Source organism: Uloborus diversus, chromosome 4 (genome assembly GCF_026930045.1).
Source record: "Uloborus diversus isolate 005 chromosome 4, Udiv.v.3.1, whole genome shotgun sequence".
In the NCBI taxonomy this organism is placed as follows: Eukaryota; Metazoa; Arthropoda; class Arachnida; order Araneae; family Uloboridae; genus Uloborus; species Uloborus diversus.
Genome location: NC_072734.1, coordinates 107008445 through 107027140, shown reverse-complemented (window position 1 = coordinate 107027140; position 18696 = coordinate 107008445). Strand labels below are relative to the sequence as shown.

Below are 18696 nucleotides of genomic sequence, written 5' to 3'. Positions count from 1 at the left end.
GAAATTAATCTACTTGCATCTTATTAACTGGAATAGTTATTTTGAAAATCCTGCACGGTATGTTTCATGTTTATTGCTTTTTGTTTTAATTCGTTGTGCTTGACCTTTATTTTATTTATTCATTTATTCATTATTTATTTATTTATTTTTTGTGACGAGGATAATTTTCTTCTCTATTATTGCTTCAACTGGGTATTAAAATATCAAACAGGCGAATTGTAAATAATTCACACTAAAATATTGATTTTTTTTTCTCATTTTTTTTAATCAAAAGAATTTTAGTCTTTGATGAAATTATGATTTACTATACTTGTTTCAAGATAATAACTTGTTAACCAGAATTTACTTTTAACAACGTATTGACAGCACATATCTGATGAAACAGGAAGTGTAAATTAATGTTTAAGAAATTGTTCTCAATTATGCAAACCTATATTGTTTCATATTATTACTTAAAGTCTGAAGTTACGTCATTACGAACTAGCGTTTTAAAAACATTAAAACATTTTCGTTACTGAATGACTCGCCAAAAAAAAAAAAAAAAAAAAACTATCAAACATAAATATAAATCAATTTGAAATTCGAAAATAATACAAGTTTCAAATACAGGATAATATGGGTTGATTTAATGCTATTTAACAAAGCTTTACATTTTTCTTTTCAATTCTGCCATCTTTTGTGTTTGCAATAATAATGATAATATTACTCCGGCTAATAACAATGATTTAAAGAAAATAAACTTTTATTTTGCTCCAAATATTTCATTTTAATTAGATTAAGTACCTAGAAATGTTTTATGTTTAATTATGGTATGCAGTATTACACAACCCTTTCATCGCACGTATTTGTTTGTAATACTGTATTTGTTTGGATAAACATTTAAAATAATTATAAAAACAAAACACAGTTGATTCTTAACCATTTTGCTTTCATGAGAAATCGTTCAAAAGAAAAAAGTGTTGTGTGTATAAGTTTTATATATAAGTTCATTTACTGAAATATAACATACTGCAGAAGCCGATACCAAAGCACATAATATCGGCTTGTTGAATACCGAATGGTAATTTGTGCTTTTATTTTGTTACTAGTGGTACCCGCACGGCTTTGCTCGTAATAGAAAAATTAAAGGTCTTTTGGTTCGCCTGTATATTTACAAATAATGCATGGTGAATTTTCTCGCCAATTGGTTTGTGCCCATGTTACGATTCCACGTTATGATAATTTCGTAATTTACTCGTCCATCTTATGATAATTTTGTAATATTGTATATAGTAATATTGTATCGTATAATTAGTAAAGATACCTGTTGCAACAAATATACTTGAAGGACAAAAAAATAATGATGCTGTACGAAAAAATTCATTTTCTTCCTTATGTTTGACATTCTGAACCTTTCCTTTCACAATGTCGTTTTATGTATTATTAATTGGGTTAAAAGCTTTTACTCTTATTAAACTTGAATTCGTAAAAGTATAATATGATACTTCTATATTCTTTTAATTACGTATTTATTTATTTATTGATTTATTTATTTATCTTTGCTTGATTTGAACTTCGATTTTACTTTTAAAAATATTGCCATCAGTATATTTTAATAAGAGGTTCTTGCTGATTTGTGAATGTGTGTTTATCTTAATGTATAAATGACTATTGCAGTTCATCCAGGCGTAAATTTCAAAACCATAAATAAAATATGATAGCAATTGAGCAACAAGTTAACCTGGTATTATTGTATTAAAGTTTTGTGAATACTCCCACAACATGAAGGGTCTTTTTAAAGCCCATGCATTTGCCAGTGATTCTACGAAAGCCTCCCGTAATAGCTTATGTGTAAATAAACTAAATCCGGCGGAAACGATGGTGAATGTTTATGTGCAAATTCACTTTCCTTTTCTTCTTTGTCTCTTTCCAGGCACCCCTTAAACGGAACATCGATCCAGTGCTACGGGAGGTGGCCATGAACAGCTCGGGACCCTAGGTGGGAGTCCGTGAAAAAAAAAAAGAGAAAGAAAAACCAGAGTAGAGAAAGGAGGGGAAAAAAAGAGAATTAAAATAGAGAGCGAGCGAGAGCGTCCCCCTCCTTCTGAAACGCGAGCGGAACAAAAGCCGAAGGGGGGAGGAGAGAGCAGGCACCCCTCTGGAGCGATCGTCCAATCGGAGCGGGCCGCGATGATGTCATCGGAGGAAGACCCCGATATGAGTCTGCTGGAGGACAACAAAGGGAGAGCCTCGAAGACGAAGCGAGTGCGACAGCGGGTGGATGCCGGAGAACCGAGGAACAGCTACGCGAGCATCCCCAACTTCAGCTCCCGGCCCCAGCAGGGATCGGCGACCCCGCTATACCACCACCCGCACTCGAACGGATTCAACGCGACCAAGATGCTCTGCGACCTCCTCGGCACGTCGGGATTGAGGAACAGCATCGGACAGGCCAAGGCGGACCAGGACATGATGGTGCTGGACCCGGAGCGGAACAGCGCCGGAGGAGTCAACGGATCGAGTCCCCTCAGTCGGATGTTTGTGAACGGAGGAGAGTTGCTCTACGGACGGGGCCCCCTGGTTCCGCCGGACAGTCCGGAGCGGTGCAGCAGCGCCGAGAGCAGCAACAGCCACCTCTTGCGGGACATTCTGCAGCAGGGGAGGCAGGCCGGCAAGGGAAGGGGGGCGGAGACTTCCGGCGGTCACGGTCGGGAGAGCCCGAACTGCTCCGGAAGCGGGCCGCCCGAGAAACTCGACGACGAAGACTCGAACGAGAGCACCGGCCAGTGCAGGATGTCTGCCGCCACTGCAGCTCGAGAGTCTCCCGCCACGTGCGCCAGAAGCCCCTGCGGTTCCTCGCGCGGTAGCAGTCCCAGGAACCCGTCGTCTGCCGAGGCCGCCTGGAACAACGCGTCGGAGGCCAACCTGCCCAGCAACCCCCCTTCCTCGTCCCTGGAGGTGAAGAGGGCCCGAGTCGAGACGATCGTCAGCAACATGCTGCAGGGGCCCGTGCCCGGACGCAACAACGGAGCGGGATCGGGGCTCGGCGAGCCGCAGCCCCCGGTCAACGGATGCAAGAAGAGAAAGCTATATCAGCCCCAGCAGCACGAGTCGACTAACCGTGCTCCCCTGAATGGTGATAGTGAAGCCTACGATGATTACGACGAGTTCGAAGGACCTGATGGAAGTCCGCTATCCAAGCGGAGATCGAATAACAACCCAGGACTGTTTACGTTTCGCCAACAGTTACGGCAGATGCAGCAACAGTTGGTTGCTATGCAACAGCAATATATGGAGATGTTGGATGGGGACAGCACGGACGAAGAGATGCCCCCCATGTCTGCCCCTACCTCTAATAATCCTAACGCCAGTGATAGACCGAGAAGTACCGAGATTTCTGATTGTGAGGACATGAAACCTCGTATTGATTCTAAGCCCCTCGGAAACAACAAATCTCGTCCACCCTCGTTTGTTGACTACGACAACGCGAGTATGTACGACGAACAGCGACGACTCATTATCGATGATTCGAAAGAACCGACTGTACCGCCACATGCGGAGAATCCCCAGAAACCAGGACTACAAGAGTTACGTCAGTCTTGTATCGTGCAGCCATCGCCCTGCCCTAGCTTGGACTATGAGTGGCTGGCAGAATCTCTTAAAGCTGAACTTTCAACTTCTCTATCTCAAGTGGTAGACGCTGTGGTTTCGCGTTGCGTTCAGAGGAAGAACAACTTGTCGAAATCCGTGCCTCCCCAGGAAAATGATATGCCGAAGGATCCGACCCTTCTGTCGCAAATGCTAGACCGAAAGTCACCAAGAACTGGAAAAGTGATTGACCGAGGCACCCGTGTCAACGGTCATGGTTTATGCGGTCTAAGAACAAGTCCCTACCCCCCAGACATAGCGACCGCCCCTAAGCCGCCCTTTTTCTTTCCTCTGAAACCTCCGACCAGCGTCGCAGCCACTGCCGCCTTCCTCTACGGCTCCACGCCCCAGTTGCCATCTCTGACTCTGTCCCAGCCCTACGTTTCTTCACCTGCTAGTTCCACGCCGACACCTCAAGACGTGACAGAACAAACGGAACCAATGTCCCTCGTCGTCACCCCAAAGAAGAAACGCCATAAGGTCACGGACAGTCGCCTGAACCAGCGCGGTCAGTTATGCGGCCTTCGATCTTCGGAATCCTCCCAAGACGTGAGCCCCAAATATTCCAACATCCTGAGCGGCATGGCCCCCCAGGAACCACTGCCACCCAACCATCTCTACCCTCATCACCCTCCCCCGCCTCCCCTAGTGCCCGTCAGCTTGCCGACGACAGTGGCCATCCCAAACCCGAGCCTTAATCAATCAGAACTCTTCCACAACTTCAGCTACGACCACCACAGACTCTCGCAAAGCTTCCTAGAGCCACCCGAAGACGACGGCCCACCAGTGGGCCCCCTGCATCATTCGGGCCCCATTCATCCGCTGCTTCCATTTCATGGACACCAAAGAGGATCTCCAGACTCCTTGCATCTCTCCCACATGAAACAAGACAGCGGTGACATGTCGGACAATGGAGATAGCCCAGCTGCCTACGACCCGGCAATGGCTATGATATCCTTTCTACGTAAGAATTTAAAAAAATAATTTTTGCCTATTTGGTGTATGCTTTTTGTGCGTTGCTTTTGTTCTGGCTGTGTGCTTGGTGTTTTTTTATTTTTTTAATGTAGGTGTTTATTTACTATTATACTAATAAATTGCTTTTCAATAGAACTGTATTTTAAGACAGTGGTCAAGAAAGGGAGGGGCTCTCTAATGGAATTCTTCTGAAATGCAAATATTCCCTTTCATTTCAGAGTGAGCTATCAATTTCTCTCAATACTGTAATATGCCTATTTTGTATTTTAAATGAAGGTCGTTCGTGGAACAGAAAATCATGAAGTTATAAATAATGATATTAATTATTTAGGAAAAACATATTCCTTGCGAGAAATTAGCGAAGTCATATGGAATTTCTGTCGAGAGTCTCGCTTTCCATTGAAAATTGCTTTCCTTTTAACAAATTAAAGATTTATTGCATGAGTCAAAATATTAGTGCTCTCAAATCTGCCATTAATTTATGGGCCAAGTTTTGAGCGAAAAATATGAAACCATCAAAAGCAAAGATAATAATCGAAATGACATTCAACAAATGGAGCTTACCAAATTGATTTTTAAACTGCCTCTTTACGAATATCTAGAAGCGACTGATGTTTATGTCCTGTTTTTATATCAGCTAATTATTATTATTTGTCTATTTATTTTTGAAGGGTAGAATTAAAATTTGAGATTTTTGTATTTAATAATATTCTCATGTTGCTTTTATTTTGCATAATTATTTATTTCGAGTTCATTACTAGCTTTGTAACTTACAAAAATGAACTATATCTTAGTATTTCGAAAAGATTGGTTAAACATGTTTCTAAGGCTTTACTTTCTATTGAAACCCCTTTTCTCTCTTTTTCCCCATTCCCTTCCGTGAATCATTATTTCACATTTCGGTACGTTTTTAAAAATTAAATAAACCTTTAAAACTTTCCTAAAATAAATTTTAATCTATCGGTAACGAACATTTTTATGAGAATTTCAGTTCACAGAGATAAAATTTCTTTGGAAAGTTAAGTAAAAGAATTTTTTCGATGTCTTGGAAAAAACTTGGAAGTTTAGAAATATAATCTGGGGTAGACCTTTCTTTTCTTTCTAGATTCACGCTCTTACACGTCATAAGGGAACTGTTATTCTCAAAAAAAGAAAGCAAAAAATATTACACTTCATCTCTTATTGATTTATTTCCGTATTCTGAATTTTATAGGTCATGTCACTTTAATTGCATGCTTCAAAAAACTTCAGTTACTTCATAACTTTAACAATAACGGACATTGTAATATCTTGCTAAATTTACTTTTACTTTAACCAATAGCCAATTATTTTTTTGAAATTATCCTTTGGATTTTATTTTAAAAAATTACATTACTCCTAATAATATTCTGCATAATATTTTCAATTTAAAACTATATGGACTATGTTAAAAGTGTAGTAAGTTTTAACAAAGGTTTCTTCTTCATATTTTTTTTAAATCATTTTTCATTATTATTAGCGTTTTTGTTTTCATTTATCTACAAATATTTTATTAGGAGCATCGAATTAAACTTCTTATTTCTTATGGAACTTCTTTTTATGTAAACAAACTTTTAATATTTTGAAAAATTGTGGAGTACGAAATTTGATGTCAGAAATTGAAAAATTTGTCTTTATTCATTCCACTACGAAACGCTTATTTTTGCTTATGGAGCACAGATCTAGTCCAAAAATACAGTTTGAGTTATTTCACATGGTTTGTTAAAATTGTTTCATTAAATTTAGGTTCACTGATTTTAAAGAAAATCTAATGTTTCAAAAAATCCCATTATTACTTTTCCAATCGAAAAGTTACAAAGCAATTGATTTTTCTTTTAAAAAAAAAATTTTTTTTTTCACCCCTTTAAAAGTTGAATAAAAATATATTAATAATGAACTTTTGCTTTTGTTATCAAATTTCGTTAACCTGCTTGAAAATAATTCCAACTGAGTTAATGGACTGACTATTAAAGTAACTTGCTGTTAATAGTAATAATAATTATTATAATTGAAAGTATTTTTAAATGTGTTGACGTATTATAAAGAAGAAAATGTATTTAAAATAGGGGAAAAAGTAATTAGTGTATTTTATAGTTATTTGTTAATAAAAAATTTTACTATTAAAAAAAAAAAGAGTAAAATCGGGTAATTTATGGTAGGGGAGTTTACATTTATATGAAGTAAATTATCTTTATTTGGAATTCTTTTACATTGCAATTATATTTAGTTCTGATTTTAAGAATTTTAAATACAACTTAGCTATTTTAAAAGATGTATTCTATTCTTAGAATGTATTATGCAACGTTAAAAGTTTTAAATATGCTTATGGTTAATTTATCAATAATAAATAGTTATAGTATTCCAAAGTTAACACATAATAATTACTCTTCGCCCGTGCAAAAAACAAAATTTTGAATTCATTTAAAATTATAATCTTACATTTTACGTACTAATCCTACACAAAAATCATGTTAAAACTTTTGAGCCAAATTTTAAGGCAATTCGTTCAGACTTAAATTTAAGGCAGGGTCTATGCAAATTTTAGTATCATTAAATTTTTAGGAAGCGGAACATGTGTAATCAAAGTTTCTTTCACTGAAATATTTTACGCGTGATCAGAATTAAAAGAAAGGAATGAATTACGTACTTAAATATTTTCTTTCTAAACTAAATGCAATATGTTAATTAAAGTTGTCAAAAAAAGAAGAAATTCTGTGTTTAAGGAATTATATCTGAACACTAATTATCTGAGTGCATCTCTTGGAAAATCAAAAACATTTATGTTTGCTGGACAATGGGTTTTCCAGAAAATTTCACTTTTGCAATTGTAAATTGCCTTCAGATTTTTACTATATTTCTATACACGAATAATGATTTGTGAGTAAATATTAAATCCCCCCCCCCTCAATGAGCTCATATCCAATTGCCTTGTTGAAGATTAAAATATATCCCACCCTAGTTTTACAACAAATTATTATACAGTTTCAGCCACCATACTGCAAAATCAGTCTCTTCCGAATTTTAAACTGCGACCAAACTAAAGTTCTGACTCTGTTTAACTTATGTAATATTTTCTCCTCGATATTGATTCGAGATAAGGTTGAAAATTTAATGCCTGCGATTGCTTTGACCTAACGTTTATTGATAACAATAAAGAAAAAAATCCCCTTAAATAAATCCATATATGCCGAATAGGAAGCTCCCGACTCTTTCGAAACAACGCTTTCCTGACTCCCCAATGCATAATCAATTAAGAAACTCCTGCATTTATTTTTTGACGGCGAAACTTATTTCATCCTGTATTTGTGTTTGAAGAAGGTTTGAAAAGCTCATTTGAATATTTACGTTCGCTTTGATGCCTTAAATGTCGTGGAAATTTAAAACTGTTCAGCTGTCTCCAATCGGGAAAGTGAAATTGCCCGAGGAGTTTTGAGGAGGGCGGCGCATCAAAAGATTGGGGAAGCTTACGTATGCCAGCAACAGTCTAAGATGATAGCTGTCTTTAATTTTCGCGTCCTGGGAAAAGTGACGTAAGAACTTATAAAATGTTTAGTTTCGGAGATAAGGATAGGCGTTTTGAATATGGAGGTTTTCTTTATTCGTTGCTAGAAATTAGAGTGAAGGTAGGTTTTGGATTAAAATTATTTTAACTGCTTTATGTCCCAAAGTGGTCAAAAATAGTAAAATCTTATGCGATCTTTAAAATGAAAAAACTATTAAGAGATACTTTAAAATATGCCCATGTTAGGTCTTATACCATTGAATAAATTCCCATATACAGCCCAATGCCTAAGACCCCTCCCCCCCCCCCCCACACACACACCCGGCAAAGAAAAAAAGTTGTCTTCAAATACACTATACATGATTTATTTAACACTAGTGGTACCCGCAAGGCTTTGCCCGTAATAGAAAATTAAAAGGTCTTTTGGTTCGCCTGCATATTTACAAATTATATATGGTGAATTTTCTCGCCAATTGGCTTGTGCCCATGTTACGGTTCCACGTTATTATTTCGCAATTTTACACGTCCACCTTATAATTTTGCCCGGGAAAATGTTCTTAAAATTGGAATAGAAAAAGAACCACATCGATTTTTATAAAAATCGCTTCGACACTTCCATGCTACAAACTAACTTTTTGCCAAATTTCATGAAAATCGGCCGAACGGTTTAGGCGCTATGTGCGTCAAAGAGACCCTGACAGACAGACAGAGAGAGAGATCCGGACAGAGAAACTTTCAGCTTTATTATTAGTAAAGATTACTATTTCCACGTAGGCGAAGAAATATGTTTCGGTTTAATAAAATCGTAAATGTCATTTTAAAAAATAAATCATTTCTTATGCACGTGTAGATAAAAAAAAAAAAAAAAAAACTTTGAAAAGAGAGAGAAAACGAGATACATTTCTCATATTTTGACTAAAATAATTAATAAAAGTTTTACTTTTATAAACAACAGTAAACGTAGGCATTTTTAATGTACATTTCTTTATATTTTTTATGTAAAGAGAGCTTTTTTTTTTTGTTTCATTTGATTTTTTTATTGTGCTCCCTAAACATAGGATTTTGACCTGTTTAATAGATTTTGGTAATAAATTTTCATAATTTTGCAGACATTCCTTTAGATTTTTTTTTCTTTTACTCTTCATTGCAACAAAGTTGCAAATTTAATGTCAACTTAAAAAGATGGACAAATTTAAAAAATATAGATATTTTAATAGAAATTTTATAACCAAAAAGAAAAAAAGAGTTAAGATCATCCCCCCCCCTTCTTTATTTTGTATCAGTCTCATAACTATCTATCATACTAACGTTCATTGCACTTAGTGTTTTCTTTAATAATTCTATTTATTTACTCATGTAAACTTATTATTATTAATTATTATAATTATTAATGTTTCATTTTAAACGCTGTGGCACAGCTACAAAATCCTTCTCTCCTTGAACTTTACTGAAAAAAAGACTTATACTTTTTATTGAGAAACTTTTATCCAGATCTTAGTTGGTTTTCCTCAATAAATACATATAATGCAGAAAATACCTTTATTTCAATGAAAGAAGTTTTCTTTATTTTGCACAAATGTACTTTAGTAAAATGAAATGGAACGAAAGAAAATAAATTAGTATTTTAAATTTAAAAAAAATCTCCTTTCATACAGATTGTGTTTTTATGAAATACTTTGCAAACAGTTTACATACTTAGAGCATTACAATTCATCCCATTTTAGTAAAAATTAATTTTTTAATAATTAAAATGAAAGAATTTTTGAACTTCTTAGCTTAATGAATAAAAAGTTAATGCACAAAAGTAGCTCTCTTTTCCCCTCGTTTGAATGAAATTTTTAACTTAAACCTAGCAAACAATTTATTTTTATTTCAAAATCACTCTTTAGTCTAACAATTCTTATTAATTTTTTATAATTAAAGAGAAAAATTTCGAACGAGTCACTCATATCACTTTTCCTCCATTATCTCTATAGTTTGAAATGGAAAAAAAACGGTATAGCTATTCAAGACATAGTTCCATCTTTTTTCTAAATCTTCTCTAGGCGAAAGGATGAGATGATATTTGTCTTCTTTAGAATTTGTTCTGGAATCATTTCTTGCTTTTAGTCCTGACGTAGATAAATCTCGCCTCCTAATTTAAATGAGTTTTCTTTTCATTTATTTAGTCTGAACTATAACCGCAACCTGTTATTTCTCTTCGCTTGATCTTGTTTCACGTCTTTTATTTGGGAAAGTAAACGTCTGGGTGATGAAGGAAGGGGGGTTATCTTTTGTGAGGCTTCTGAAATGGAGAAAAGGAAATTTTTGTTTTTGGTTTGATAACTGGGCGCTGAAGGCGGCTTTGAGAAAACCAAGTGTGCTTCTAATGAAAATAATATTTTTTTTTGTTTCACACAAACCAGTAACAAATCGTTGCTTTAAAAGTTTTTAAGTTGATAAAGTACTGAAATAGTAATAAAATAGAGATAAAGATGAAAAATTCTGCGAGATATTTTGCTTTCAACTATTTGATGTATTTTACATAGCATAGTAAGGGTGTGCACAAAACACCATGCCCCTGAGATAGAATTTTTATTATTTCATTGATAAATCTTTTTCCCGCGGCAGGCTCAAATTAAGAAGCTATCAGAAGTGTAGAAATAACATTGTCTTGTCTTAAAGTCAAAACAATTCAGTTGTAAGAGTTAAATCAATACCTTTGTGCTGAAAGGTAAAACATAATTAAATCACGTGTAAAATGTACAAATTTGAAAAAAAAAAAAAAAAAAAAAACTGCACGTGTTTCGGGCGAACAAGTAACCACTTTTCAATGCCAAAAAAAAGAAAAAAAAGCGAACTTATGGAGAAAAAGACATTTCACGAAAGAAATATTTTTATTTTCATGAAAAATGCATATGTTCCAAAAATTACCTAAAAAATGTGAAATGGCTAATTTTATACAAAACTATGTAAAACCTAATATCTCTGATACATGAATTGCTGTAAAGCAGAGTTTTTTTTTTTTTTTTTTTTTTTTTGTTAAAAAAAAAGGGCAAAATTAATTGGCAAGTGTTAAAAAATATTTTTAACAATAATAATAAGATTTGAAAAAGCATTGCAAAGAATAATGAAAAACATTTGGCTGTTGGAAAAGGAAAAAATAGCTGCAGTGCAATGCTGATCGGCTATAGAAGCTAAAGTGTGTGAAGAAAATAGGATAACTTGTTGGTCCGAAAAAAAAAAAAAAAAAAATGCCGTAATTTCGTAAGCACGTAATGTTTTGGAATTTCGCCAAACAGAAAGGAAAGGAAGTATGTATTTCATCGCTTAAGCAACCGATATTATGCATTTTACTCCGTTGTGAGTGATATGGAGACTTCTTAAACTAGTTTTCATATAATTCCCGGAATTCTTAAATTTAAGTAAGATACTGTTAAATTATTCTGCACTGTAAAAAAAATTCGGAAACGTTTCTGAGTATATCGTGCAGCTGCGGTTCATGAAATTTTCAAAAACGTTTCTGAGTATTTCGGAATTCTCTTTCTGTAATGTCCGGAAACGTGTCTGAGTATTTCGGAATCCTCTTTCTGTAATGTCCAGAAACGTGTCTGAGTATTTCGGAATCCTCTTTCTATAATTTCCAGAAATGTTTCTGAGTATTTTGGAATCCTCTTTCTGTAATTTTCAGAAACGTTTCTGAGTATTTCGGAATCCTCTTTCCGTAATTTCCAGAAATGTTTCTGAGTATTCTGTGCAGCTGTGGTTCATGAAAGTTTCGAAAACGTTTCCGAGTATTTCGGAATTCTCCAAACAATTTTCAAAAACGTTTCTGAGAATTTCGGAATCCTTTTTCCGTGATTTTTTCTAAAAAATAATTTTTTTTTAATAGTATTGCATGCCATATCAGTTTCAATTCTTTCATATCTAAGAGCAATGAAACAAGCAATTTTAGAATCATTCGTGGATTTTTTTTCTGAATTTCTAATGACAAATAGCATGGTTAACAGCATAACATATGCACAGTTATAAATTTTTGAAAATTTATGAAATAATATAGTAGTTTCATTCATAATCACAAAATCGTCGGGGGAAGGATGGGGAGTACTTTCTCAGAAGTGGGATTGTTTGTTAAACAATATTAAACTTCAGTTTTTCTCTCAATATTTTCAAGACAAAATTATCAACATATTGTATTTTTAATGCAGAACTTAAAAACATATCTTGTATCAAACTTGATAGCTTTTATTTTCGGATAAAATTTGGCAGAACTTACCTACACTTTGCGTTCCGAAATTCGTTCACGTCAAGTCAATTTCTTTGACGAACCAAGTGTACCGAAAAGTACCAACAGAGAAATTGATGAATTTAAATATGACACCAAAGTCCCCCTGCTGGAACCATTCGGGTTTATTCCTCTGTTCTTGCCCTTTTCCAGTTTATCACAAATATAGATACTTAATCAAAATAGGTTACTGATTTAGAGTGTGCGCAAAATGCATTATATATTTTATTTATTAAAACATTGAACTCTATTACATGATTATTCCATTTCATATATACGAGAGTTCCCCCCCCCACACCATAAGAGTGATGGTGCACCCATAAAATGATATAAAGCGCCCCCCACCTTAAAAAAAGCAACCTCTTGAAAATGTCAATGGCACAGTCTGCGTGGTGAACGCCCCTCGTCTTCTCACCATATGTGCATTGCATATTAATAACATAGTATTTAAAAACTGATCACTTTTAAAACGATGACATGAAATAATATTACTTTTTATTTCAGCATGTAAATGCAGCTGTTCCATTTTTGCCACTGACTCATTCCTCCTGACTGTCCTACATTAAACTAGTATATATACGAAGGAAATGTTATTTTCGGAACTAATGTCAAGGAATTTTTTAATTGTTAACCACATTTAACAAAATGAATAAGCAGATGAATTAATTTCATAACTATGTTCTTACTAATAAATAACATGGTCATTTTCTAATGGTATAAATATTTTTAAATGAATGAATAAATTATAATAAAAAAAGATAAATTATACCGGCACATTTTTTGTGAAGCATATTACAATACTAGAAAATATTTGCATTACCATATTTCTAATAAATTAAACAATTGATTTTTTTTTTCTTTTTGAACCAAAATGTATGTACATCCAAGTATTTCGAAATAACTTTTCTGTGATTGCTTCTCAAATATAAATCTTACTTCTTTTGCGTAATTAATCAGTTTCAGTTGGTTACAACAAATAGTACACCGCGCACATAGGTATGTAGGATAACTTTAAATTAATTCGATAGACCCAAAAACAGTTACAATTGGAGCCTCATCAAATGCAAATCAACAAAAATATAAATGTATATAACAACATGTTTTAAAATATTCATTAATACTTACAAGTGAACATGAGCGGAAGAAAATCTAAGTACCTCCATTACAACTGAATAAGTAATCCAAAGGGTTTCGTTTCATTAAGTATAAACACGGGTGTTAAAACTATTCACGCTTGAACACACAATATATATCTAATTATGGTCGCATTGGAAATTGTAAAGAAGCAAATGGTTATTAACTAACTTAATAGCTGCGTACATCGTCTAAAAAATCAAGGGCAGTCCAAAATGCAAAGGCGTAAAATTAGTTTCGACACATGTTACTACTCTCTAGACATGAAATAACAAGCATTTCAATGCTACACAGTTGCTGACTGCAGCAACCATAGATAAGAAAAAAAGAAGTTCTCGTTATTTCCGACTCATTGGCGCCTGTGTTGGAAGGATGAAATAGGTTTCGAAGCGTTGCGTCATCACTTCCGCTTGTAGATATCTTGAAATAACAAAAAGCTTTCTGAATATTGAGGAGTTCGCTATTGGATGAAGGATTCCTACTATTTCGGAAACGTTTCCGATATATCCAGAAACGTTTCCGAAATTTGTTACAGTGTGAGTTCACATTGAATATGATAAGAATTTTAGCGTATTAATGCTTTATTCCGCCACTTACATTTTATTTATTTATTTATTTTTTTTTGTTTAAGTAGTTTTTTAGTTTTAAACCACTTGAAATTATGCTATTAACAGAAGTATGAAATAAAAGTATAGGATTTTTATTTTATTTATTTATTTATTATTTTTATTTTTTATTTTATTTTATTTTTTTATTTTATTTTATTTATTTATTTTTTATTATTTTTTATTTTTTTGAGTTATCCGAAAACTTTAAAAGCAATGAGTAGCGCAAGGTATGTAAAGACATTTTTGCAGTTCAAATATCCAATATCATAAAATGTTTGCAAGTCACAGGTTCAAATATTACATCATTGAAATATTAAATTGCGTGTTCTTATGACATTTTAGTATGGAAATCTGGAGTTCAAAATAATGATACAATTATTTTCAAGACCTTGTTGTCTTTCAGTCTTCATATTATTTTTTAAAGTTATATAGAAGATATGTAGCTTCACCCTAAAGATCAAAAGTTAGGTGTATTTATTTATTTATTTATTTATTTTTAATTACGTACATATTTTTTATTTACTATACGCAGGCTTTGCATTTTTAAAAGCAATTTCTCGTTTATTTTCTTTTCCGATGTTGAAATGTTTAGTGCTGTAAAATAGTTTTCTTATTCGTTACTGAAACGGTCCTGAAGGATATTCACCTGAAAAGACATTTAATGTTTACTAGCCTATGACATTGGCCCTTAAAACCTTTTTTTTTAATCTTCGTTCTCTCTTTGTCCAGTAGAGGAATTAAGTTTCCGCAAATCACATTGAATTTTCTTCGCAGTTTTATGAGCCTTGAGATTCTAAGTCTTCCCCAAAAATGCATAATATCGCTTACTAGAATTTATACTGCTTCTCTTGTAAATCTCATTAGATCTCAGGTAAATCCTTGTTTTCAAACCGAATTGATTCGTCGTTCTTATGTCTTTACAATGATCCGATTAAGTGGTTTTCTTTCAAGCCACATGGCAACAATCGGCGAAATCCTAGTTTCGTTTGACTCCAGTCTTGCCAACAGTCTCGCTTTTGTATTCTTTTTTCTCAGATATGTCAAAGACATTACTACATACTTTGAATATTCACTTCATTTTGAATATCGACTGCTGTAGACTAATGTTATCATTAGTAGTATTAATTAAAACAGACGAAACACGTTAATAGGGACAAATAAAATCGATTAAAATAGGCAGACCGGCTTCAAAAGCAATCGTTTCCTTAGTCCGTGCCTAGCGAAAAAAAAAAGTTCGTGGCCCTGAATTTTTGACACTATTTTAGTCGCCTAACTAATGAATATTGCGAATAGAAGCTTAATAGTATGACTTGACTTTGACATGCAAAATATGGAAGAAGCCTCTGAAATTAAAATTATTTCATGTTTAACACAATTTTAGAAATGATTGTGCTACAAAATGTAGGTTGAGCTAAATATTGTTTTCTATGTTCCCATCCAAACTTCTGAGGAAGGATAAACTTCCTATTTTCCTCCCATAGAACTACTTCTAATTACTCTGTTAACTCTGAAGCACGTGTATAATTTCCACAGTAAATTGTGCCTTATAACGTCGAATTTGTCTATGGACGGTGCAACTGTAAAGAAGCAATTCAAGAAAAATATTTAGTTCAAATTCGGCGATGCGTTTTAGATAGATTAAAAGTTTTCATTAAAGTAAAAATGATTTTGAAAAAGGTATATACTATCTGAACTAATCTTTTTACCTCCTGTTTCTGCTACAGTAAATATACAATTTATCAATATAATTGTAACGTAATGTTTTCCTCGTAGGCAAAAAAATAATAATAATACAAATAATGGTTCAAACGTACTATTGACGGCATCATTAATTTAAATCGAAACTACGAAAGTTAAAAGTTCAAATATAAAACAACCAAAATTAAAATCTTACAACTTCCGGTAATGCTTTTTATTTTCTCCTTTCAAATGAATCAGATTTGTTAAAATGGTGACATGTTATACTTCGAAAAGTGTTAAAGGTACTTGGGCACTCTACAACGTCGGTTCCCAACACTCTTGCCTAAAATTCGACCAATATCTCCAACAATTTAATTCTGAAGTTAAATCGTCATAAGACATTAGTTTTTGGAATACATACCTTTAATTATTACTAAATTCAAATAGTGATGATGTTCGACAGTTTCGAAATAGTTAATTAGTTCCAAATGACGCGCCCTCACCCTTCATAATCATTATTCACATCTTTAACTAAGGTGAATACACAAGTTTGAAATCAAAGGACTTTAGCATCCTAAAACGTGATTGCACAACACTTGCGCAAGAGATATCACATCTAATTTAATCCTGAAGCTAAACCGCCATGAGACATTAGTTTTTAAAACAACGTACGCCTTAACTATTGCAAAATTTGAAAAACGGTGATGCCTGACATTTTTTTTATCAGTGAGCTTCACTCTAATTTATCATTTTCTGACTCATGTAAACTATCGATATGAGAAAGTTTAAGAGAAAACAGTGGTATTTTAATCTTAATCCTTTGCGCAGTTCCTACGAATTATCAAAATTTAAACGTGGAATAGAAAGGTAGACTTTAATCTTATCTAGTTATAGTTTTTTTAAGTGTAGCCTTGTTTACATACCGAAATCAGAGCTATTCCAGATAATGATGTTTGTAAAGATAAATATTTAACTAATAGCTTGTAAACTTTATATTATAAAAAAATCTGTCAACATGTTTTAAGATAAAAACTATTAAAATTTAAACGTTTTTCTGAAGGAAAAAAAGAAAGAAAACTGTCTTTAATGGCTTTGAAAGTGTATTAGTTTTAGTTCAGTTACAATGATTTTTCACAAAAAATATAATTTTAAAAACTAGAATGTTTCTGATGAAATGCTATGTTCTACCTCGATTCCAGAAACTCCAAAATTACTGCACTTAAGCAATTAGTAAATATCACTAAGAAGCCCCCCCCCCCCCTTAAAATCTAATCCAACCTCCCTGCACATTTTAGGGATAAGAAATTAGAGCGAAAACGTTTAGAAACGATGATAGAATTTTTCTCTCTGTCATTGGCAGTGTTTTATGCCTTAAAATGTCCGCCCTAACTCATTAGGATTTCCCCCTTGATTAAACTCATCTTAATAGAAATACTAGTTTTTTTTTTAAAAAAAACGACTTTTTGGTGCACAGTTCACGAAATTTTGTTTTTAACATTTATTTCGCTCAAAAGGACGGGTTACATGTTCAAGACAGCACTATTTCAACGCAAAAATTACATTTAAAAAAAATGATAATAATCATTATCAAGCTAAAGTATAGAAACCTAATAAGTAGCTGAGTTAAAAATATTAGTGGATATGGTAGCCAGATAACATAATTGGAAATTTTCAGAGCAGGTAGAGAAGCCCTGACGGAAAATATTCAATACCTATGGGGAAAAATTACTGACTCCATAGGAAAATATCCTTCTAGTAAGAGAAAGAGACTCCTCTTCTTCCCCCCAAATGGTTTTAAGATCTTCTCGGTTTAAGTGGGAGATGTGCAGTAACTGACACTTATTTTAAATTTTGACAACATCATCGTAGAAATATATTGAACATATAGGCCATCAGTGCCAATAATGTTTGAGACCAAAAAAATTTAGAACGGTATGAAACCTATTCGAAATGTAAGGGCGATCTAAGTTCGGGAAGAGGGGGAGGGGGGGGTTGACGGGGAAAAACGGTTTATCATGATTTCCAGCAAAACTACGAGTCCAATCGAAAAAAAGTAAATGAAAAGTTGTTGGTAATAAAAAGCACTACAACTTTTGTGTTTGCACTTTTTTTTTACATAACCTCAAAATTTATGCGAATAACTCAAAAAACCAGTTTTTTGGTTATTTATTTTTATCTCCCATAAAAAAAACGATTTTTTTCACAAAACTTAGTGAAAATTTACCTTTTTATGTCTTAAATACACTGCAATTTTTTAATTTAAAACATTTATTTTGTCTTCTATTTTTGATTTAATAAAAAAAAGCATTGTAATTTTCAATCGAAAAATCTCACATCAAAATATCTGATTTAAAAAAAAAAATCGGAGCGTGTTTTTTTCTTTGGAATCTGTATTTTCTGATGGTATAAAAAATATATACAATAGTATGGGAAAATTTCGCAAAAAAAGAAAAAACATGAAAAAGTTCGAATTTGAAAAAAAATCATCATTATGTAAAATTTTAAGCTATTTATTAAAATTTGCTCTTTAATTACTCAAAAAATATAAGTTTTTACGTAAAATTGCTAAATAAAAAAATTGAAAATCCGTAGAACATTGAGATTGCAAAAAAACACGCGAAAATAGTTATAAAAAGTCAACATACAAGCAGTATGATAAAGCGCTTTTACTGCAACTAAACAAGGCATATTTCTCAAACGAGCTATAATGTTTTTATCGAAATCATTCTGTTTGTTTTGTTTTTGAATATGCTATAATTTGTAATGTATTATCTCTTTTATTGTTATTTTGAACAACTTCACATATTCATTGTTCTGGTATATTAAAAAGAAAAGTATCAAAGAAATTTTTGATTAAAAAACGACCATTTTTCTGTATCATTCAAATT

At 33.3% G+C, this 18696-nt stretch overlaps 1 protein-coding gene across 1 annotated transcript in view; it reads left to right on the top strand.

The window, feature by feature from the left end:
- Positions 1–18696, top strand: part of LOC129221633 (homeobox protein prospero-like) — a 194093-nt gene that overhangs the window by 154272 nt on the left and 21125 nt on the right. Inside the window, exon 4 of the mRNA XM_054856158.1 lies at positions 1913–4591. Within this exon, the coding sequence (XP_054712133.1) occupies positions 2170–4591 (2422 nt within the window). The 5' untranslated portion in view covers positions 1913–2169. The remainder of the gene's footprint in view (positions 1–1912; positions 4592–18696) is intronic.